General features: G+C 43.1%; 2 protein-coding genes across 9 annotated transcripts in view; one reads left to right on the top strand and one right to left on the bottom strand.

The window, feature by feature from the left end:
• LOC135161293 (protein tiptop) overlaps nucleotides 1-25,418 on the bottom strand; it is a 124,765-nt gene that overhangs the window by 65,747 nt on the left and 33,600 nt on the right. For 2 of the 4 annotated variants that reach the window (XM_064118732.1, XM_064118733.1), the window contains exon 1: nucleotides 17,065-17,881. The exons of the other annotated variants lie outside the window; for them this stretch is intronic. Coding sequence is in view for 1 of the 2 variants with exons in the window: in XM_064118733.1 (XP_063974803.1) it covers nucleotides 17,065-17,104 (40 nt within the window). In the remaining variant the exon portion in view is untranslated. Of the gene's footprint in view, nucleotides 1-17,064; nucleotides 17,882-25,418 lie in introns of those variants that run through there. 4 annotated transcript variants of the gene reach the window in all.
• The window catches only part of LOC135161295 (zinc finger protein 91-like), a 91,881-nt gene that overhangs the window by 49,372 nt on the left and 17,091 nt on the right, over nucleotides 1-25,418 (top strand). For 4 of the 5 annotated variants that reach the window (XR_010298758.1, XM_064118740.1, XM_064118737.1 and 1 more), the window contains exon 1: nucleotides 18,361-18,496. The exons of the other annotated variant lie outside the window; for it this stretch is intronic. The gene's annotated coding sequence lies outside the window, so the exon portion shown is untranslated. Of the gene's footprint in view, nucleotides 1-18,360; nucleotides 18,497-25,418 lie in introns of those variants that run through there. 5 annotated transcript variants of the gene reach the window in all.

Raw genomic sequence — 25,418 nt, 5'->3', positions numbered from 1 at the left:
ATGTTTTAACTGTTATTAATGGAAATAACTGAAGACTTTCCATTGTTCTGGTAAACTTAACTGGGGCAAAATGAGTCGGGCTATGGGAATTCTAAACCCTGTGAATGTGTGGATTCAAATCAATATGAATAAATCACACTCCAAGCGCTCCACATAATCCAGGTAAATTGTTATTCTCGTTGAAGTTGTCCAGCTGCATACTTAATATTATTAACGACAATTATTCGACTAGGTAATGGGTCACATGTGTTGGTTATAATGTCGTGAAACACAGCCCAGCGAATGGCGATACTAGTTTTGCTTTATGAATATAAACGATCCTCCGCTCTACAGCTCCTTTCCAGGACTATTTTACGATGCGTCTAATAATAATAATAATTGTTTCAGGAATAATTTCTGGCTTGTACGTCACGTGTATAACGGAAGTCTTTTGCCCAACTGTGCATTAGAGTTACGTACCTCACGTGATTGAGACTGATTCGTCACCCGGGATCTCATGCATTAATTGTCCCAGTCTACACTCTTGCCAGTGTTATTTTCGTGTGAAAATACAATCATATCATATTGTGACGGTAATTTATGCGTGCATGTGCGGTGGGCGAAATTATCGTAACAGGGCGAGTCGTTTTGTTGATTTATTAGTGATTGTGACGAGGGGACTAGTGAGTTTTGAAATCATAACGACGGGTGTTGATTAAATCGATGAGAAATATTTTTTCGCCGATTGGGGGACCGATATTAATGGGTATTATGTAGGGGAGGGTGGGGCACAACGAAACAGTAGATAAAGTGAATATAGAGCGGACTTGGGACACCTGATTCCCGATCCTAAGTCTCAAATTCAAGTCTCACTTGTTTTTATTGCAGATCTGTATAAATGCACATGTCGTAAGTTGGTAGTTTCCAAAGTCTCTGATCAAGACTTTAGTTTGTCAAATTAAGTTTTTAATTAAGCGCAGCATAGGAGTCTCAAATTGTGACTTTAAAGTCCCAAATTAAAGCTTTAACGACTCAAACTAACATTTGCAAAAGCTTCAAATTGAGACTTTCGAAGCTCCGGATCTCAGATCTCAAGTCTCGAGTTGAAATGTTTTGTTAAAGTCATATAAAAGGGTTGATGCGTCAAATTGGAGGTGAGAGACTAGAGGACTGAGACCTTAAAACCTCAAAGTGGAACTTTAAGAAATCAAGTCTCTATTTTCGAAATTCCTAAGTTGAGACTTTTAAAAGTCCTGATTTCAACTCATAAGTCTCAAGTTGCAATTGATTTTTTTCGGATCTATATAAATGCACATGTAGTCAGAGATTTTCTTCTCTCTGAAACACCATTCGACACGTAAACAGAGAGTGTAGAAAATCTGACATGAAATGCATCCTCCGGTGTGCATACTTATGAGTCTCAACGAGGGTTGGGTGAGCCTGTACTATCAACGCCGGTGGTCTACAGCATTCTACCACCCAGTGGATACATTGATTATCACTTACGCTGACATACCGATGAAATTCTTCGATTCAATGTGACCTCACTAATTTTAATGATGCATTATGAGCCAGTGTATCATGGGTGATACAGAGGTCCTTGAATGACGTGGGTGGAGGGAGCTGGAGAAGTTTGCACGAAGTGAGAGGGAGCGAGTGAGAGAGTTGGCGGTGGGTTTGGGGTACAGGAGGTACTATCTACACGGGAGTTGACACCTGACGGATGGCCCTGCGTCGCCAAAGCGGAATATTAATTTGGTAATTTATGGGGTACGATTAGACAGTGCTATCCGTCCTCGAGCTAATGCGCGAACCCGTTGGCAGCTCATCGTCGTGTCGACGAGAGAGGTCAGGATGCCGATGTATCATCGAGTTGATGTCACAAAATACTTACGTACACTGGAAAAAATAGGGACTTGACTTGGGTTGTCGCATTTTAGTTATTCTTAGTCATGAAGAATTTTAGAAATTTCATTAGGTTCTGCGCCAATGACGCGCCATAGATGTCAACCAATGAGGATTAGGTATCACAGGATTTCGATATTTTTGATTCGAGATTTGGGGGAAGAAGGCGCTCTTCTCGCCCCGCGAGACTTATACGTAAAACATCGGATGGTAAATATTCGAAATCCACCAGTCCCTCCCATCGCTGAAACATGAAAAGAAAAATCCGAAAGTTCTAACGAAGTTCGAGTGCTACTGGATGATGATTAATCAGAGGATCGATGATATGAGGGGTGTAAAGCCGGGTAGTCTCTTGCGAATCGAGACGTACTCAGCGGACATACTCCCTCACATTGTACACAGTTACCCACAGTCTCTGGTATCCTGACGGATGACAGATGGGCCCACCGAGATGGACGAACACGTGCGTGAGTGGTTACGTCCAAGTATCAACGTAGGTGGATGAGGATGAATGGCTCTCGTCAAACGGTAGGGACCGCCCGCTGGTTTACGCCATAATGCTCTCTGCCACCGTCTACGTTGATGCTCTTTTACCCACACACACCGGGAATACTACCGGAACAATCCACGGGGGCAAATGGTGGAGCTTATTGATGACCTTGAGCACTTTTCGAGAATAAAGAAGGCGGATTTCGTGAGGGAGAGAGAACAGGACATTTTTTTGGGATTGCGGAAATTTTAGTTGACGATTTGAAGAAATGGACAATTGCATTATTCTACGAATAAGTCTATATCTCTCACGAGAGAAATATATATCTCCTGCGGTGACATATTACATTTTTAACAACAGTGAAGTGGTAAACGGAGATGAGTCATTTTTTAGTATTAACTGGTTTTTTATAAATAACTCAAAATCTAGAGAAAATGGGAAAATTTCTCTCATAACCTGTTTTGTGGAGCGAATTAGGCGCTACAATAAATGTAAAGAGCAAAATTGCGCTATCTCTCTTAGATTCGGAGATATCATACAAAAGCTGACTGATACATAAATCAACGTATTTCCGTTTACTTCACGCGTATTGGGAAGATTATACCTTGAGAATGTGTGGGAAATTGAGAATATCCGTTAATCGAAAAATCATCAATGATGTAATTGTTCACAAAAGAAGATGCCTCTTAATATTTTTTTTTTATTTCCCTCACTATGACGAAGCGCTGTCCATCTTGCCCGGCGTTTTCACAGAGGCTCGGTAAATCCCCTCGCCGAGTAAGGCAGGAGTTCGGGGATCGGCTGCTGGCCGCCGTAAAAACGTCAATTAAAGTGTTTTATTTGATCCTTCGTTAGAACGTTGAAATGGAATTTTGATTTATCGCTTCTGTGGCCCACGGCGGGTGCGTTCTGTGTGCGCACATAACACGACCTTATACTTTACCCCGCCTCCCTCTCTCCTCCCCCCTCCCCCTTCGGTTATAGCCCACATGTACAATATTTCAGATGATTTTTAGTGCAGATGGATGTGGAGACTAGTGCGAGTGGGTAAATAAAATAAATAGGGGAGCTATAATTAGTGGATGTGGTGAGTAAGGCTCATCGGATCACTCGTGACGTGGGAAGTATCTGGTTTTGATAAACAAGTGTCAATGGAGAATTTCATATTTATCAGGGAGAGCATTTCTCCGTGGGATAGGAGATGATTATGCAAATGACGGTGAATAGTTGAACATTTCTAAAAGTCATTTTTTTCATGTGAAATTATTTATATTGTTTTTTTTTTAATTATTGAGGCAATCTTTGGTAATAATGTAGTATATTAGAATATGGGGGGCTTACTCGTCAGGCCAGGGGGCTGCGCCCTCTGCCCTTTTTGCCCGCTCATCCTGAAGGGGGGGGGGGCAACACCTAATTATTTTAGTAAAATTTTTTCTGATTATTGAGGTAATCATCGGTAGGAATTTAATATATTATAATACGGAGGGCTGTGCCCCGGGCTCACTGGACCTAGAAGGGCCGCGCCCCCTACCCCTTCACTCGCCCCACCTGGGGGGCCTGCACCCCCCCCCCCTTCCCGTTTACTTGGCTCGTTCTCATCTCGTTTCCCTCATCCCTCGCGGTATCAGTACTTTTAATCCAATCGACTACTGTGAACCCCCGATAAGTGAGCGTTGATGACGTATAAGAGTTCCAATGAGAGCAAAGGAGAGTGGGACTAGCGGATGAATAAACATTCTGTGAGTATCGACTGAATCCTGGGATACGTATTTTTAGTCAAGTGCATGGACGAACAATGGGCACCGGCCACAAATCAAACGGATTATGTTACTATTTCACGCATGGGCGTGGAGAGGTGGTAGTGGCAAAGGAAGGAGGGGGGATAGGGGGTGGATAGGGTGAGAAGGAGGAGGGGAGAGGGAATGATAAATCAAGCTGCCGGTTTGGCCCACAATAAACAATAACATTTGGACGCATCGGGCCAGACGGTTGGACTGGTTTTCTGGCTCTTATTCGCGGCATATCTCTCCCTCACTCTCACGTGCTCACCTACAGCTTCACCCATCGCCACTTTTCATTCTGGTATATATTCCGGTGGATATAACACCAGAGCGCTTGACCAATCCACCCAGAGATCGACGTTGTTATTTCATAGTGATGCCGTTTTAAATTCAGAATTGCCAGATCTCTATGTATTTCCGAAAATAATACGCAGGTTTTTTTTTTGTTTTTAAAACGGCATTCCTGAATTCCCCGATAGCAACTGGATTCATTACTCAGGCGGATGGGGATGGGGATGGGGAAATACTTGAGTTGGGGTTTTTTATGTGTCAAGTTGACAAGATTATCAACATCGTCAATGTCGCTGTTGATGAGAGCCACATAATTATTTCAGCTCGTGAATGTGCCAAATTAGTGTATCAAATGGGTCGTAAGAGGATTTTATTAGTTGAAATTTATATTTTGAAAAATATCGGGCTTTGAAATATCGTTGTGATATTTGTAGAAGAATTGCAACAGATCTCCAGAAGACAAATTCTTCCGGAGACAATTTATTTTTTCGAAAATGTTCGAAAGATGATTTTTTGAAATATTCTTGGAAGACCACTATTCGTGAAAGATCTTCTAAAAAATCACCTGCAGATTGTCTTGACGGGGAAGAGCATCCAGTGTTCGTCGTGAGATCCACATATTAATTTTGGTAATTCTTTCAAGGTCCCAGAAAAATATAATGATGAGGACATTGGGTAGACGGCGTCGCTAATCATCATGTCTCGACAGGGCTGATTATAGCGTCAAGGGGAATTGTTAAAAGATAATCCCCTCTTCCTCCCTCACTTCTTCACTATTACTCACCAGTCAATTATCAGTAATTTCATGCTTTTTTCGGAAAAGATACCGACGTAACCATAGAGAGCCAGTTTAATATCGCTTCCCCGGTCGATCGATAATAACGGAAATATGCAGTTTTGTCTCGGAGATGTTTCGCCGGGCATATTATAGTAATTTACGATTTTGGGGAGTTCGTGGCAACACTACTAGTCCCAAAACCTAGAGTCCCGTCTTCCAAAAAAGTAATAAAACGCTCTAATATGTATATAAAAGCTCCAATGTATTTTTACAGTTCGTCCTTTATTAAAAAAATTAATGGATATTCGGGAAGAGATTTTACCGAGCTTTGGGACCCCGAATGCCATCTGGTTGTGGGCCCGCGAAGGTTCGATGGGACCCAAAATAATTTCGGACGATACGTTACCCACGATCACAATATACTTTGATTGCCTAAAAAATCGCGTGTCTTTGAAACGTCTTTCAAATATTATTCTGAAGACTTTTTTGGGGTCCAAAACAAAACAATTCAAAAAATTTGCCGCCATTTTCTACGTAATTTTTATCAAGCTTTTCCCTCAGTATTGTTTCACATCTGACCCAATTCTCATGGTTCATATTATCGGCATTGGACGGCGTTGTTTATTATGGATTTGATGAATAATGACACCATTTTATTTTCTAACAGTTTCAATCACTAATTGTTCAGCGATGTCAATCATTATTGGCCTGTCTGAGACAATGAACTATTAACGATAATAATAATGGATATGATTCTAACAAAAATGATTTGACGTCTGAGGACCTGTGACAGACTGACAGTGAATTATAGAACCCAACATGACGGAGAATACCAAATTGTGTATTTTTAGTCGATGAACTGCACACGTTTCTTCAGTAATCGATCGATCAACTTATTTTATTCATTTTTCAACTGTTAGGTGAAGTCGCAACAACTGACACGCAGTCACATGACAGCCTGATGGATTGGGAACAATAGAAATCTTATTTCTCGTCGTTTGGTATTGAACTAGATACGATTCACCTGGTCATTATCCTTTTTCTTATCATCGAAAGGTGGTACAAGAGTGAAGAAAGTGCCAGGTCCAACTGTAAAATCATTTCACATGATTTTAAATTAATTACATTCCAAATTGGCGCCATGATTTGAAGGACTGAGTAACCCTTCAGATAGAACCGTTGAAAGACGTATGTTATATAGATGCTGGGGAGACGCGGTCTACCGGACCTTTGTGAAAAATCGTGTTATAACCCTAATTTAATTTTATGGCCGGCATTACAAGAAGATTGTGTTGTATATATCGGAGGCTACGGCATAATGGCCGTATATTGCCCTGTGTATAATGATGAAGAGTGGGAGAGGAAGGGGGGAGGGCAGGAAAGGAGAGGAGAGAACGACGACGGGTTTTGGAAGTGGGGACTAATAATCAGTTGTAACGTGAACCGTCGTAAACCGCAGAACAACGAGGAATCGAGAGATTAAGGAGATGTGTGTTTATATTTGAGGAGAGGATAGCTGAAGTGAGTAGTTTTTCTACTATGGACCGAGACTTTAAATGGTTTGATCACACCATTCTTCTTGGTCCCACAGTTGTGGTATTGAGGTATTCAAGTTGAAGTCCCGAGTCCCAAGTTGAAACTTTGGAGAGATCCAATTTAATTCTTGTGATAGTCTCAAGTTGCAATATTTCAGTCTCAGGTTGAGACGTTGAAAAAATTTATATTGAGATCTGAAAGTCTCAAGTCTCGACTTTTAAAGTCTAAATATTAGTCTTCCAAATTAAACGTTCCATATTGAAACTAAAAAAATTACCTGGAAAATGAGAAATAAAGTTGCGGACTTGAACTTTATCCATTTCGAGATATCGAACATTAAATAATGACCGTTTAAACCATTATCGAAAAACTTATTGTCAAATTGAACAACAATCAGTGTTTCTTGTTTCGGCGAATGACGGCCACCCCCCCAAAAAATGGCTCTGCTCTCCTATGTGAGGTAGAACGGAGGGGATAGGAAAAGAGTGAATCAAAGTTTCGCGAAGAAAAAGAACGTCGAGAAGAATTCAAGAGGCCACGAATGGTGAACGATGTGTGAGTGAGAGGTACACAAGCTCAGTGCAGACTTGGCGCTTATACGGGTACATAAGGGGGTATCGGGATGCGCGGGGGGAGGAGACGAGTGGTCGAGGAACGGCGGGGGTGTAGGAGGGTAAGAGAGAGAGAGCGAGAGGGAGCACGAAGTTATACGGAGGTGGGTGGCAGCGATAACAGGGGCGGACGCGGAACGGAGGCGGAGTAGGCTGCAGTGCGGGGCGCGACATGCTTTATGACGTCTGTTCATCACATCGCCCCAACGTCATAAATTAGAAATCACCCCCTTGGATAGGCTCCCATCTATGATGGCGTCAGTATACCGAGGGATCGCCTCGACTTATCCGACACACGATGGTTATAGAGTACAGCTCTGGGTGGATGTTAGACGATATATCGGGGGCTATAATTTTTACATTGACTCGCGATGGAGAATAAATGGAAATTTTAGTTTTTCAATTATTTTTTGAATGAAGTGCAAACGTCAAGTGATGCATTGGTCTTTGATCGTGATTTATTTGACTTTTTGTTTTATCCTGTTGATGATAAAATATTCCGAGGTCGCCTTCAATTCACATTTCAATAAGAACGACGAGTTTAAATTTCATTCGAGGGAGAAAATTTGAAAAAAGTGCATTTGTGAATAGGAGAGAAACAAAAATTTATGAACTTGTTGAATTGTCGGTCAAGAAAAGTAATTAAATGAGTATTTCACGAAATATGATACCGAATCTTCATGGGCAATAGAAGAGCATGGTAATTAATTAATTTGTTTGCTGGGAACCTTGATGGGAATATCTGATTAATGTTGAACCTCAAGTGTTATTTGGACAAGTATTTCTCCATCCGCTTTTCAGTTGTTTGAATTAAATTCAATCCGCCATATCCGGTGGCGGAGGGAGAGGGATAGCGGGATAACCCAATTAATGAACTGGATTTGCAAACCATTTGTTTTTTAAATCGGTCACAGGAAAAATTATCGCTCGAATAAATAAACTTCAATATACTAAATACAAGGGGCTCTATGAGTTAGCTCAAGGGGCTCTATGAGTTAGCTCGTAGGGCACAAATACTCGATACCAGCGACTAGACGGCTGCCTGAAGGCAGGGTGTAAAATGGCCGAGAGGCTGATTGCACCTCCGGACAGGACTGTCTAAATATGATAAGTGATAAGTGAATATACTAAATAAATGATTGAAATAAAATGACAATGATAATAAATTACGCAAGAAAATTATTCTAGAATCGAAAAAAATATTCCCTTACTTTAATTTACTAGTGTACAATATTTCATTGGTGATCTACATTATCTCTGGATATGATTATCGAGTGGTGAATTTTCTAGTAACAAAATCACCTGAAATTCATCCAGCTAACCTCAAAGCAAATGGTGTCTCCCAATGATTTTCGCTTTTGAATTGTATTTAACATCAAAACACCAAAAACCTTCTGAGATACATCATATCTCAGAATCAATCGATTATACAAAACCCAGTGGACTTAATTAGCAAAAAGATATTTAAAAACTTCGTCACCTAAAATTCCCTCGTATAATTCTCCCATCATATAATGCCACAAAAAAACCAAAATGTCCATCCAAATTTTCTGTCAATCCCGGTCCAAAACCTTCCATGTATTAATGATAAATTGAGGATGTCCATCAGTGCCAGGGCGTCATATCTGTTAAGAGACATACGACGACACCCTTTCCCTCCCCCCTCTCCCCACCTCATCTCACCATCGATTGACGTAACGTAATGAGCTGATTGATTGGCATTGGGCCACAGAGCGTAATCGTTACACGGGCTCAGACACGTCCGGCCGTCGACGTATCCGTCAGTGTGCCGAACCACCCGCGTCACTCAACCCGTCATTCCGATAGCATTGATCAACGTTTCTCTATCCTTTCCGGTGGAAAAAACCTCGCACGTCTGTGTGCGCGGTTTCACCTTAGCGAGATATTCCGTCTCTCATTTTTCCATCTCCGACTGACGCTCGGATAGCCTCCCCCTCCCCCTTGCCCACCCCCCCTCAGACTCCCACCCCCTCCTGGAGACCCCTCTGAACGCCCCACCATCTTCGCTGTGATGCGGATAAGAGCTCCTCTGTTTCGACAGGTTGACGAAACGTCGAGCGTTTCATTCCCTTATTCCCTCTACCTCCCCACCCCCTATCCGACCGCTCACCACCGCCTGCGCCACCCTCTTCCGCGCCCGCCACCGCCATCGAGGGAGCTGTCCCTAGCACTCGTCCGCGCGCACGTCACTCACCTCCCGGAGAAAATAGAAGGGGGTAAAGGAGAAGAATACGAAAGACCAGAAGAAAAAGGACTGTTCCCCTAACTCCGGTGTATCACGTATTGATTGGTCGGTGCCATCAATGGGTCACTCCTCCGATAGCTGACATACCTTAGTTCAGGAAAAAAAAAATCCAACCTCTTCGGAATCTGATTCAATGATTAAATCATTAAATCGGTCAGAAGGGCATTTATCATTTGATATCGTGGGAACAAAGTCTTTCTGGCGGTATTCGAAATAATACAGTGGTTGGGGTTGTAGTGATTTTTAGGTTATGTGAATTTGAATTTAGCGCGGGAATTCGACTATCTATGGTACTACCACTAATGACCAATACCGGTATTGTATCAAAAGTGCTCATTTACGAGGCTAGTAACCCTCAATTTTTCTATTGAACAATGAAATCAAAACCATCCCCTCTGATCCCATCATCAATATTTCGGAATTCTGATACTACTCGACCGCATTGGCTCCTTCAAGAATAAATATTCCTACCAAATTATGACATTGCCATCACAAACATATCATTCTAACCATAACGTAAATGAATTTTCAACTCACAAAAAAAATGAAATAGCTAAATCTCCTCGACAAATAATCCCACCCCCGCAAAGCCACTCCGATAGACGTCCATACGGACGAGAAACTGCCAGTTTACGGTCGTGGGGCAGGCGGGGGAGGGGGGGTGAGAAGGAACTGTCCATCTCGCAGCACGTCACGGTAGAATGGAGTCGTGGAGGATCGCCACAAAAGCGAGAGAAAGAGAGAAAGAGAAATCGCGGCGGGAGGGGTGTTAGGGGGTGATCAGGCGGATGCGGCAAGCGAAAAAGGGGAGAAGCGAGAGGAGAGCCAAGCGACCAAAGGAACGACTGAAGTATAGGGTTGGGTGGCCGAGAGGGGCAGAGAAAATAAGAGGAGAGAGGGTGTGGGGGTGTGGGGGGGTAGCTGTCGCTCGCCCGGGCAGCAGACGTCTTCTGACCCGGCCGGTGGCTCAACTCGACTCAACTAGACTGTGCGCCTCGAGCGGCAGCTATACAGGAGAAAAGGAGGAGGGTTGGGCGGTGGGGGTGCGAGGACTGCGAGGGACACGAAAGGAGGGTGGGTGCATTGCTTTTCACGGGAGGCGCCACACTACTCGTGGCCGAAGCACAGGGGGGCACTCAGGGTGGCGCTACGACCGAAAGAGGCGCAAAGGGGTGGGGGAGGGGGGGAGGGTGGGAAGGGGGTGCTAAAGGGTGGCAAGCGTATCGATCCGGACGGAGCTTGGGCTGACGGCTGACGAGGCCGTCACGCGAGACGAGTCGAGACGAGACGGACGGAGAAGTCCACCCCCTGCTCCCCCTCCACCCCTCCGCGGGTTATACTTCCTCGGGTTGTTCTCGTTCTATCTCACTGTAGTTTAAGGCTACATGGCTATAACGTTCGATGTATATACGGAGAATGGAGAGAAGAGAGGGAAAATGGGGTTTGGTGTGGAAACGCTTATGTACCTATTCTCTATCCCCCTCGCAACCCCCCGCCACCTTTCACTTCGGGGAAGTGTGTTCATCTGTGTTGTACCTGTATGTAGAGGGAATAGTCACGAAGGATGAGTATAAAGTTTTTTCTTGATACTCGCCGAAAATGTCGACTTTTTCGTCCTAGCGGGAGAAAAGGGGTATTTTACGGACGTGTCAGGTAAAAAAAATATTCAATATGATTTCGTAGGACTTTCTTTTCTCCTGACGAGCAGATGGAGTTGTCACGTGATTCTGAAATTTTCTGACTGTAACATAATCCCTTCTTCCCATGTGCAAATGCTAATTCTCTTGAATACTGAACCCTCTAAACGTCGTCTTGGTCGCCATCGGATGATGTTTAATGGGTACGTAATTTTTCTCAACCCACACACGACCTTGAAGTTCCCTAATTCCGGGGGAGGGAAGCAAAAAAATGATAATAAACCCTTTGCTTTATTTATTTTTGTCGGAAGACTTCCCAACTTCCGAGTCCATAAATAAGTCCTTGAAAAAAAATAAACATAAACACGATGATGTATTAGAATAGAGTCTGTTTACAAACACAGGGACTGAGATTACCGGTAGTGATGAAATAAACCATTCTTTTTACCCTGTTTTTGTTGATTATGTTGGGTGAATCGAGGTGCTCCCAGTTTGGATAAGTGAGTTTTGGGTTGCGGAGGCGGGGGAGGTAGAACGAGTGAGTGAGTAAGAGAGAGAGACAGAAAGAGGAGGTGGCCACACGACGGGACTCTATCCCTCGGGCGTTTGTGGCGCAAGTGAGAGAGCCCAGTAAAACAAAGACAGATTGTTAAAGCGTAGAGACGGTTGAAGGAAGATACTTGTGTTCGATTGCTTGTGGGTGTAGGCGTCCAGGGAGAGGACTCTTCTTTCCCAGAGTGTACGAGTGGAGGGATAATGGAATTTCCATCGTAATGGAGATCTCACAGTCTCGTGTTTTGTCCGTTTGGTTGCTGGTCAGTGTCGTATACTCCATGTTTATGTTGGCAGAATGTGAGACGGGATTTTATCAAGAGGATGGATTGGTGAGGTAGCTAGCGGGATGAGGGAGGTGGTGGAGGAGATGCCAATATAACTCGTCTGGCGCATAAGTAACATTCAACAGTGACGGGGCAACGTCGAATGTTATTTACTCGGACGCGCGGAGAGTCTCGCGGGCCCACAAGTTTGCGTTCAATTGATTGACGAGTAGACGCCTCGGCCATCTCTTCACTCGATATGTCTGGAATGAAGGCTTCACGTCCATTCGCGGTGCAATTGGAGCGTATCCACCGAGAAATTCGATACAGAGGTTAGACAGAGATGGTTGTTAACGTAGATGTTGGCGTTCTAACGCCTTTGGATAAACTCAGGATTGTTGCAAGTCCTGAATTATCTTGATTAGATTTTTTTTAAGGTGCATTGGGAAAAGATATCGGGCTATGAATTACATCTCCCATAAATATTAGAAGATCATCCTAATGAAGAGTTTTTTGGCCACCAAAAAGCTCGCCGTCATGGCCTCCAAAGATTTTTGAAAGACAAGCCAAAGGCAGGTTATCACTGACGATTGAACGAAATATGCAATGGAATTTAGTCATCAAATGGCGGCTGATGTACTGGAGACAGTAACCTCTTATCGTTTACTCACTCGTTCAGCCCTCTTGCGACATAACAGCCAGTCTCTTCATCGTTTCAGTTTTTTCACTCACTTTTTTTGTCTTTCCCTCCTCCTCCCCGACTCGCGAACGGCATTGACTCACTCCCGCAACGTTTCTTCAGCGATACACCCATCCAGGCTCATGTGCCTCTAGACACAAGGCATCGGGCATTCGTCATCTCGGCCATCTTTTTCTTAGGGCTAATTTATTAGCGCCGCGACGCTGCGCCTCGTTGAGACTCTAAGCTCCTCTCGAGGACGTTGGTCTCCCGCGGTGTATATGCTACAGTGTATGGTATATTTCTGGTCAACATATGACATTTTACTGGTTCTTTTATGACGAGCAGAACGGACACACTGATCTATCGTCTTATTTAATTGTGATAAAAAGTTATTCTGGAGAGATTTTTGGTGACGTTGGGAAGAAATCTTCGAAAGAAAAATTCTTTCAATTTGGTTTCTGATTATTTTCGGAGGAAATTCATCCGTAAACGACAACGAAGTGCGTATTTATCTCGTTATCATATTATGGTCCATAAATTTAATGAGGTTAATGTGTCAGCAATTGTCAGTCACCTTTGGCAGCGCTCGGTAGATCACCTAAGCACACCCCGGATTATTTCTACCTTCATTTTCCCAAGAGTATTTTACCAGTTCCCTTCGAACCCACGACCTTTTTTTTTTATTATCCAAACAGAAAAAAAGGGAGAAGACACGTTATTCAGACAAACGAGACGCGCTGATGTTTCCTCGGATGGTGTTGGAAGGGGAGGGCATAGATTTATGGCCTCTGTCCTTGGAATTCCAGAAAAACATTTGAGGCGTCTTAAAATCCCCGAGCCATTGTTACAGGGTGAAAGTTTGCGCAATGGGTATCCGTAATATTATTCGTCGGATGCCCTACGGCTTTCGAGGGGCCCAGAGGAAGCACCAAATCATGTCAGAAATTTTCACGCATCCATGATGTATTCAAAGCGATGAGAATTTCAGTCAGTTGTCAATATAGAAAAGAGAAAGTTTTTGCCAGTCGTTGTAATTGTGATATTCAATTACTGTGACGTTTCAGCAGCAACAATCACTATTCGTTCATCAAACCGTATAAAAACACGAATATTTTGGAAATAGCTTGCATAAATATTTGACGAGCCAAAACGATCTTCAGAAGAGAAGTTCTCAAGGAGACAATTGACTTTTTCGCTGGTTTGAAAGATAACATTTCTTCGCCAATCAAAACCAAACAAACCCAATCCAACCAAAATATGATCTTTCGAAGAAGAAATTTTAAAAATTGTCTTTTGTCAATTTCCCTTCTAAAGATCTCTTCGGATCACTGGAAAACTCTTCTGAATGATTATTAAAATAACCATTAATTATTAAAAATTGTCACCGGTGGAATTTGGCTTCGGATTTTTTTCGGTTACCAGAAAGCTCTTCAAGTTAATCTTTGGAAAATTCTTCCGGAGATTTCTGGGGGATATTCCAAAGTTAGATATTTTTCTAAGCGTCAACTTTCCCTCCTGAGAATGAGGAGAGCCCTCGCTCAGTTAGTGTCTCTTTCCGAGACCTTATAAAATGCTTGACGCTCAGTCATCTCGAATCAATGTTCCTCTAGTTTGCGCTAACGAGTACTAGCTGCGTTGATACTAAATATAAAGTCTCGTACCCGACGAGTCACGAAGTAACTTGGTCATTTGAATAAATGATGTGATTCTCTCAGCGTATCACTCATTTTCCGGAGCTTTAGCAGCGGGCTAGTTTGCCCTGTCTGCTCTATAGACACTAGTGGATTTCGCCGTATTTTGCGCGGGGATCGTTAAGGCATCGCGAGATACTCCTTTCATGCGTCCGTCCAGAAATAAACGTCACTCGCTCATTCTCTCATATTATTTTACTCTTTCTCGTACTTGAAAAAGCCGGGGAATGGAGGCGAGTCACGAACTACCGAGTTGTCAGTTCATTCGTCAAGAGATTTCAATTTAAAAAAAACATTCTCGATGTTTCAGGTGCGCATGTGTTGGAACAGGATAATCCATTTTTCCTGAAGATTAATTTTTGCAGTACTTGCGAAAGCTCCGAGACAGAACGGGTCTGTTTCGTTTGTTTTAAAGTAGAGAAACATCTTATTTCATACAATTTTGTGGATTAGAAGGCACTGATCGGCAATAACAAGCGAAGCGTGCCTGAAAAATCACTTTTCCGCACAGCGGGATTAAATAGGACATTGCATAGCAAGCGCGGTGAAGGTGTTCTGATTGGTCTGAGGATTGGAGAACGAATGGTAGATTTTTATAATGAAACGAGTCGAAAAATAATGCACGCGGCAGCATGCGTTTATTTGCCGTTTACTGCACGAAGTGATGTGAGTGCGGAAAACTGTTATGTCGTTGGTGCATGACAGACTTCTGTAATTCCACGAGATGAGACACGCATCCTGGAATACTGGAAAGATCTTCCAGAGAATCGGTTTGAGGCATCAGGGACATCGGAAGATCTTGCAATAATTCTCTTAAAGATTTTTCAAAGATCTCCGACAAATAAATTGTTTTCAATGCCGTTTGATCCGCTCTGGGTTTATAAAAATATTGTGAAAATGAGTCTCCAGGCGATTGGCGATGAAAATAAGAAAAATCAAACGTCTTCATCCCTCTCTCGTAAATTTGCAAAAGATTAATCGTCCGTGGGAATCAAAAGGGAATGCGTGCCCGTTGAAAATTTATTGCGTCGCAATATATTTCTTTCCACACGCCCACGTATGTCTTGATACCTAATGTCACAAGAATAAGGGAGTCATTTAGACTCCATTCACGTTTTTCGTGGATTTTTGGGGAATTATTCTTCATCGTTCGGGGATCAACTCATTAAGAGTCTCCAGCAAACGGATGATTCCACTTGGGATCGAACGAAACTTGACGAATTTCAGTTCCTTTCACTCTCTGTGTCCTGGCCGGACGCTATAAATTAAATGAGTTAAGTTACACGGCCCCTTGGTATGCGGATTCTGATTTTTTAAATAGCCAGCTTTCGCCTTCGATGTGAAACAAAAAAATTCGAGAAAAATTACCGTACTACCACGGTAAAATGAGTTTATTTTGACAAACCCAGGAAAAAGTACCAAAATTTTTATAGTCGACTGTGAGAATTTTTCTCTGATCTACTAGCACCACAATTTTTGTTTCTTCATGTACAATCAGAGCCTCGCATTAATTTATTGCAACTGATGAAAGTTGTCAAAAAATTAATTCATTTTTCAATTTGAAAGATCATGTTACCGCAATTAATTCAACGTTAATGCCAACTTTTTTTTTGCAAATCTGTTCTTCATGTCTGTCGATGAAGTGGACACGTTCAGCCATCAATTATCAATTTCGCAGTATTACTGACATCAATAAATATTGGCGTCTATTAATTTTTCATTCTCAATCTGCATAATTATGAAATGAGGAAAAAAATGATTTAACTGATGACGGCGACCTTGTCGAGAGAAACTTTTTCATTCTGAATACAAAAATCACCCATCAATTTTCGAACCAATTTCCATTATTCAAAAATCTTGTAATAAAGATGTAGATATTTTTGACAACGAGATTTATTACGCTTGAATGTGGGATAGGTGAGTCAATATGCAAAATCTCTCGATCTCTAAATCATTAAAGAACACGTTGAGTCTTGTGAAACTTATACGATGATTGAGTCAATACCTCAATAGGAAGACTTCGGTCCGATAAAATGGTGCAAGGATTAATATCATCACGTAAAACTTGCTCTATGAGAATGTCAAGAACTTCTAAGGAAAATTGGCTCATGTTTTTCGCTTAGAAAAATTTAACTTACCCAATTGGGATCAGTAAAAGACATAAAAATAACCCTCGAATTTTCACACGATGTCAGAGAAAATTTCTATGAAAATTCAATGACCTTCGCGTCATTTCCCTTTCATTATTCAAAAATTCAAGTTCGTTCAATCATTTTTTCCTTGAATTCTCTCCGACTTCCTCTCGAATTGCCTAATTCTTCTGGTAACAAAATTTTCATTGACGTTTATTCTTCTGTAAAACCATTGCGGCGCGTCACTTCGCCCAAGGCCTCCCCACGTCCATCCGATAATCTCGCGTTATCTCAAAATGACCTCAAACAGTTTCCGCGGTAATGCACCACTCGGAGACCCTAGAACCGCGATTGTTAGCGCCTCATGGCCTCCCACGTGGTTGAGAAACGTGGCGCGCGCCAACGCTCATGCCGTCCTCACCACCCCCTCCTGATCATCACCCCCAAATAACCAGTCAGCGACTTACATTTCATGCGTTGCGGTGCGTGCTGTTTCCTTCGAGTCATCTGTCTCCCTCAGTCCCTCAAAAATCGCCCCTCAGCAATGATCACCAGGCCCAAAACCCCCTCAAAAAAATCCTCACCCCCTCGGGGTCCAGCAACCACTTTACTAGCTCCTACAATCACCTCTCCACACCGATAATTCCAACCAAATCACAGGATAAACCGTTTAATCACTCACTAGCACTCAAACTTGTTCCTCTCCAACGAAGAGAAAAAAAGGGTGGAAAAATCCATGAAATCGCGAAAAGCGACACTGACACTCGAATTATCGGCGATCAGGGACAGCCCAAAATTCCCTACATTATCAATGTCCCTCCAACGTCAATCAATGTCCAGCCACTCATTCCGCGATACTCACAGAATTGATTTGTCACTCGTCCCCGGCATCGGTCCGCTAAATGCATCCCACTGTTACCAAAAAAAACAAAAATAACAATCACTATTCCATCGCCTAGTCCATACCTGACCCCCCAAAAAGACGATTTTCAAAGTCAAATAACTCGTGGGCGTGATGATTTTTATCGAGAGGTGGAGCGACAGCCGGGCGGGGAGACTTCGGCCGAGCGTCGGGTCAGGTTGTGAAAACTAATAAAAAAAAAAACATACAACAGCCCAAACACTTAACCCCAAATTTTATCCAATTGTATTAATCGCAATCACGTCACTTGCAATCGCCTTAGTCTCGTACATCGAGGTTAGGTGCGATGATAAATGCTCAAGCACTTGATAAAATCACCAACATGATAAGCTTTTGAAATCGTGCGGGCGGCGGTCCAGCGCTGACTGACTGCGGACTGGCGTCGCGGTGAAACGCCGCATGGTGGGGGAGGTCCGCGCTCCCTCGGCCCTCCTCCCTTCTTCTTCATGAAAACCCGCCCTCTCCTCCAGCGATCAACTCTTATTTATTCGTTTCGGGAGGGAAAATTTTGATAGCACAGTTGGCGATTATTCCCTCTGATATGTCAATATTTTCGTCAATGTGCGTTATCCTGGCACTGTGATGTCACATGACAAGTGATGTAGAGAGAGAGAGATTGAAAAAAAAAATTATAAGAACTTTAACGATTAGATTTCATCGGTGAGTAATGAGATCATGTGAATATGAGGGCTTCGACGAAATGCACAATGCAAGGGGCGGGATCTTGAGTCTTTCTCCTGCAGACAGTAACGAGAGGCGGTCCCCCCTCCCCCCTCACACACACCCCCGCCCCTCATACACCGCTCAATCTATCGCAGCGCGGCGACGGTTGACGCTCGAACTACGGTGGAACGAAAACACGTTGTGTGAATCTCTCAGATTTTTCATGTTTTTTTGAGTGTTTACGGGTGATTGTGTCAGTGCATTTTACTGGAAGTTCATTGGATTGGGTTTCCGGAAGGTGTAGAACATCAGAGGTAAGTGAATTTCATGATTTCCGGATTAATAATTATGTTTGATTGCTAGATAACCTCAAAACTGTAGCAGCAGTGACAATTCCCAAAAAATGACTTGGAAGTATTGTCAACGTTATTGTTATTGCTTTCAATGATTGCAAATAATATTCTGATCTTACTGAATCATCTAAAAATGGAGGAGACGATGCGTAACGTCGTCAAAATGAATGAATGAAGAGGACAAAATTGTTTTTTTTGCTCTCCTTTATCGTGCGTTATTTTTACAAAGAAGAAGAAGATAGAATGGATACATCAAACCTCCATAAACTCCTTTGGCGGGATTATTTACTTGTTGTCCTCTGGCGAATGTCTCCGTGTGCCACCGCAACGTGGCGCTACACGGTGAACCGCGTAAAATAAGCCCCGCCTCCTGGCGTCCCCCAGTGGGTGGAGTCAGGGTGATCTATAGCGTCATAGAACACCCCCACTACATTTATCTGCAAAAGCTGAGGTACGTACTCGTCTGCAACAACACCCGCCCACAAAATGCAGTGATCGCGCGCACCAGCAAGCCCCATCGAGCACACGATATGTTTATGCTTCTGTAGTCGTGTCTCTATCTAGTCACCGAAGTTCTCGACTAGGGGCTGCAACACTGTACCGGCCACATCAACTCTTCTATACGGCAGTTTTCTTTCTTTTCATCTCCCTCCACTGTTATCCCTCCTCTAACTCCACCGGTCGCTTCAACCCCTCATACCGATATCACAGGCGTTCATTACCCCGCTAAACATTCCTGTCAATTAAAAGTGCACGAGCGCGGATTTACGGCTGATGTCGCCCAACTCGGTGTTACTTCAAGGGATAATTTTGAGGTGACGAAGGGGGCGGGAATTTTTTTGAACAATTGAAGTTTGAATTGAAGAAGTTGGCATTTTGAAATCGGTGAGAGGACGCGGGGACGATTGTTGTTAGCTGTTGCTGGCCATCAGGTAATTTTTCTCGAGCGGTTAAATAACCCGAAAGAATTGAAAAAGTAATTCGCGGTCAGCGCCACCTGCCGCCTGCCATTGTAACCGTTAAAATCGAGGTTAAAGAACTTTTGACAACATAATATTTGTGCTTTTGGCCGCAACAAGGAGACCATCAAGAGAAATGACTACGACGGCGTAGTGGGATTCTTATAATTTTCAGATGGGGGGCCCCACTCTTTCACTGACTTGGTTTACGAACACTGAGGTCGCCTGCCTTTTCCCAACTTTGTAGATGGGCGACATTCGTGGCGCGACGTTTATGGGAGCATTCCTTAGGCTGCAACGCCAGCGTACACAACCCAACTGTGCAGTGGGGTAGAGGGGGGCTGAAGGGAAAAACTGAACGAGAAAAGAGGAAGAGGAGATAGACTTTGGGGCCAACCGCTATTCTCGACTCTCCTCTATATTGATCACAAATATCATTCTGTACACTTGCAATGGGAGGCTATATTTTCGGTTTCTCGGGCTCCTCTAGTGCCGGTGGAGATGATTTATTTTATCTTTTGTTTTTCATCTGTCTTGAGCAATAAACGTGAAAATTTATTTATCGGTTGCGAATAGCTGGTAAGCGGCATTGATGACGACATTACAGTTACGTAATTTTTTTGTAATGACCGGAGATGACGGGGAGATGGATGCTTCATGCAGATTGTCTCGGTTTGCTGGCGACTCACAAGCCTTTTTCGAGGAAAAACCCGGTCTTCGGGGGGCATTGTTTACCTACTGAATTGCGGATGCACACTTACGCAATGTCCGGAAGGTCACCTTGTCTGACCTTCGAGTGATGTTTTCAGTTGAACGAAGTAGAAAATGGCAGGATTGGTGCAGATCTTTCTGTTTTTTTTCTCGGTAGGCAGTAGCAATGTCGGTACACGGGGAGAAAAGATCAATAAATATTCTCAAATGATTTGTTTTGTAAAAATCAGAGACGTCCCCTTGAAGCTCGCTTCGGCTGATCGAATAGATCTTCAGAAGATCGACTTTCAGAGACAACTGAAAACGCTCCAGAACACAATTTTGGAAAATCTTCAGAAGATATTTAGAAGAAAATTTTCTCAGTATGTCTCCCGCAAATTGTGCAATAACATGAAATTTGCCGTTGGTAGAAGGAGCCTCATGAACAATGCAAAATAATAACAACTTCCTCTGGCCCTGAAGTTAATGTGATGAGAAGAAATGGAAGCCGAGGCAAAAACTAGATAAAATGAAAAGGTGTTTCGTAACAGAAGGAAGCGGGGGAGAAAGCTGTCGGGAGAGTGGCAGGGGTGGAGGAGGGGATTCCAGGTCGACTGAGACATAGTTTACGGGTCACCGAAAATAGCCCCCACCGAACAAAGTGATGATTAAAATGCTTCCGCAAGGTTATATCCGTCGGCCCGACAAGATTTGTTTGAAAGTAATGGCGCCGATGGTTCGACGGGGAAAAGTCGCAGGTGGACCCCCGTTGGAGCATACAAATGCCATGACTGCGCTCTGATCCACCCAATGGAGAATGCTACCGATGAATATCCCACTGTATTCGCCGTATATTACGTCTATCAATAAATATTTCAATGATACGTAGGCGATGATCCGTTTGGAATAAACAGATAGCTGAAAATATCGTGGGTGAAACGATTGTGAGTGATTTATTCCGGGGATTTTGGAATTCATTATTGGGAGCGAATTATTTATTTTTATTGTGCTGATCGTTATCGATGTGCGATCTACTGGGGTGCATGATGTATTTCATAATGAGGGAAAAGAATGACAAAAGAATTGATGGATTGAAGGGTTGAAAATTTTTTTTCCAGTAAAAAGCTGGATTTGTCCACATTTGTGGTATCAAAAAATCCAATTTCTACTTGAGACTTAGGATGTTACGTCAGGGATTTTGAAAGTCTAACTTGAAACTTTTCGAAGTCTCTATTAAAGCTCTCAATGTTTTTTGGAGACTGCAGATAATGATATTCTTCCCTTAGAATTTTTCTCGCATGCCTCAACAGTTTTAACTGATATTTCCTGGAGAATGTCGAGGTCACCTGTATTTTCGAGGTGACAATACGTAAATTCGTGACTATGTGCCCTGCTCCCCAGAGTTTTAGTTCCGATAGTCTTCGGTTCCGTGGAAAAATTGGGGGAGTCATAAAAAGGGAATGAGTGTAAAATGAAAATTTTAAGTGTCTCAAGTTCCCATTCCATGTAGTTTAAAAGGTGAAGTGAAGTAAAGTATATGTGACGCAAGGTCAATGGTGGTATTATCTAATGGAAACTATAGATCTGTAGTCCAGGTATACGCGCCGAATTCTTGAGGAGTTTGAAAATTGACCGTTTGGAAATCAGTGGGTGGGGACTCACCAGCAACGGCGGTGGTCTTTACCACATCAAACATCTTACAACGGATATATTCCTTAAATTTTCATTCAATAAATCTCCAATTCTCCTCAGGTCTCATCAGACTCCCTGACTTTTATTACTCTCAAAACAGAATTAAGCTCCACTGCAATATCTAATATCGTAAATTGAGGGCTCCAAATTCGTGTCGAATGAGTGATTTGTAGAGGAAAGGAATGTTAACACGATGTAATCCTTTTCCGACGCCGCTGGATGTCTGTGATTGACAATTATCGAAACATGGATCTGATTGCAGGTTATTAAGATGCATCGTTATAGGTGATAAATAATGAGAATCTCGAAATATTAAAAAAAAATCAGGCGCAAAGAATTTTGAAATCGTCGAATTTCAGGAATTTTCCATTAATTGTCTGTCTCATGTCATCGCCGTCTCACCGAATACATGTGGACGGAAGATCTGGGAAAATTACCCAGCCAGAACGGAAAATGGGTTAATTTGACCCAGAAAAAATCACGCGTCAGCATTTACATTGGGCGTGTGGGAATTATGTTCAGATTTACTGGGAACAATTGTTGTAAGACCCAGTAAAAAAAGCTAGTCCAACACAATTCACGTGCCAGTACCAAAATTTTTATTGCAGTCCGTTGGAATTTTTCTCAACACCAAAAATTCTTGTTGGACACCGCAAATTTCCGGTGCCGGCACGTGAGTTCTTCTAACACCAAAAGCATTCACGTGTCACCGTAATTTTATTCGCATAAATTATTTTCAAAAAAATTCTGTTAGCATGTGAATTTATTTAGCTTTTTTCGAATGAACCCATTAGCATTATTGTACTTTTTACTTATTTCCGACTACTTTTCATTCTGTTTTCCCTGCATGAAGTGTCTCAACTCAAGTAGGTACCGCAAAATGTAAAATAAATACAATTGAATACTCTCATTACACGAAATAGAAAAGTTTTCTCATCTGACGTAGTACGACTCGAACAATCGGAAATTCCTTTTTTCTCTCCTCCATTCCGAAGCCATATTGCTTCCAACACAGCCGGCTATCTTCCACCTGACAACCGTCCGATTGGCTCCTTTGAGAGTTCCATTCATTGTTGATCGATCTCAATAACCTCGTTAATGGCAATATACAGTTTAACGACATAATGTGTCAATCCGTCTATCTGAAATAGTCCGAAACCTTTAGCCACCTCACTATCAGTCCCTGACATCTTCTCAATAAGCTCAATAAAAACTAGGAATGCTTTTCAGAGGTAAAAACAGTGTCAAATTATTTTCCAGTGCTCATCCGAATTTTTTTAACAAAAGATAAAAGAATTTACAAGAAGAATAAGCTATAACCAAATTAACTTATCTCGGTTTACCACTTCCATTGAATATTTTTTTTTCTTGCTAAAAAATCTATCCCCTCCCCTGTCTTCTGATTCCAAAAAAACACATTCCTTTAATTTAGTCTAATTCTTTCTCTCCTTAACTTCTTCAATTTGCGAATTAATCTCATTCTCATTAATTACTGGAAACAACATTCTTTTTTTACTGCGCCAACATTGACCCCACCTCCCGCCAACACTAAGCCAACAATCGGAATATGCGTGACTGCGAGCCTGACCTCTCATAGAATAATTCGTTGTCCAAAAAATGTCTACGCGCGTTGATAACCAAAAGTGTCCGCGATGCGACGTTGCCAGTAGCTCGCTGAACGCACTCGGTCTCTGTAGAGTGCGTTCGGCAACGTTTTTGTCGGTATAACACAGTCGGCGTTTCCCCGTGGAGGGTGACCAAATTAGGGTTAATTCACTTGAAGCCCCGATCTGACATTAGACACTGAGAAATATCCTCGAGTCGATGTGATTTCGTCACGCAAATGTCTTTGCCCTCAGATCGCTGGCCGATTCTTAAGAAAGAACATCCCCTCCCCCCACACACACACCCTCCCGATCATCAGTGGCCCTAGATAAGATGTCAGGGGTGGTCAGGGGAGGCTTGATGAGAGAAGAACGGAGTACATCCCAAGGTAACAGCAAAAAATATATCGTCGAGTGCAAGGAGAGTGTGTGGAGAAATAGTATGGGAAGAGAGTCGACAGTCCGTTGGTATCGATCGGGCGTCTGCGGTAGATTGACACGTGTCATGGCCGCTTCGGGGGGTTGTCTTCCTCTCGGGTGGGATGTTGAGACGAGGGGCGAGTCGGGATGAGAGGTGGTGCGCGGGAAGGGGTGAGCGTATGATGGCACAGACAGAATGAGTGAGAGAAGCTCTAGGGGTGGTCTGGGGGGTTGAGGGGGAAGGGGTGGAGAGGGACATTAAGGTGCGTAATAGCCAGCGGGGCGAGCGCGCACCGCGGCATCGATTAGACAGAGGCTCGCTCACCCTCTTACTAGATGCAACCCTCCCCACCTCGTCACCATCCCCGCGCACCCCACCGTCTTCTCCCACCCCCCGGCACCCGCCGATTTCAAGCTCCTTCCCAACGTCGAACTCGAGAGAGTACGTGCTCTACATACACACATGGGATATCTCGCGAAATGTCGGAATCGAAGGGAATTTGAAGGTATGAGTTTTTGGGTGGATTTTGGGGTTTGGATGACACATCTTGACTTGATGTCGATAGGATTATGAGGGGGATGGAACTTGTTTGGACATGTATTTCGGTGGATTTGAGGGTGGATTGTTGATATATGTGTGCAGGTGGCCTCGGAGCACACTCCGAAAAAATATATAATTTTGTTAACTCTATTGTTCGGATAATATTTTGTAATCAAAAATTTGGTGAGATCTGTACGTTTACATAGCTACAAATACATATGTACGTATTAAATAGGGGTAGTTCTAACCTTATCTGGCTATCGAAAAGATATCATAAAGACAGATAATTTTCTGCTCGGGTATATCCGGAAAATTCCCCACCCAATTCAATTGCAAAACGTAATCCGAGAGTTCCATGCCACTCATTGGGTCTATACCATATCCAAAAAATCCAAAACTTGGATTTCGAATAGATACAAAGCTTCCAGTCGCCGGGAAAAACCACCGGACGTACTCAAAAATATGCTGACCCTCTCTGCAGCATCCTCTGTCGTGGAACACTCAAGCCCTTCAAACGATTTTCATGCTCACCGAAATCAAGCAATTGCACTAGTACGTGGAGTTAGCCCAGTGCAAAGATTTGGCACGGCAGCGTAAAAGGACCCTTTGGAAAATGTGCAGAAGGTTTGTCCGATCGAAATCGTTCAATTTCGCTCCACGACTCCCAAAAGATTCTTCTCCTTCTCGGTCGTCGGGGGAGGAAGGGAGGGATATATTCCACTGCACACATACCCCACGATGGGTCGGCTTGTCGTTGCTCTGGGTCTCTATATAACCGGGAATACGTACACCCGTGGGCAAGGACCAGCGATCGGTCGAGGGTGGACGAAATGAGAGAAAAAGCCAGAAATACAAAGGGAGACAGACAGAGGAGTCTAAGGGAGTACTCGAAAGCCGGGGGGATGTTCGTCTGGTCAATGGAATATCCCAGTCATTATCATTGTCATTATGACAAAGTGAACATTACAGGAAGTTAA

Source organism: Diachasmimorpha longicaudata, chromosome 4, assembly GCF_034640455.1.
Source record: "Diachasmimorpha longicaudata isolate KC_UGA_2023 chromosome 4, iyDiaLong2, whole genome shotgun sequence".
Lineage (NCBI taxonomy): Eukaryota > Metazoa > Arthropoda > Insecta > Hymenoptera > Braconidae > Diachasmimorpha > Diachasmimorpha longicaudata.
Note: the sequence above shows the minus strand (reverse complement) of the source record. Positions and strands in the feature narration are given on the sequence as shown.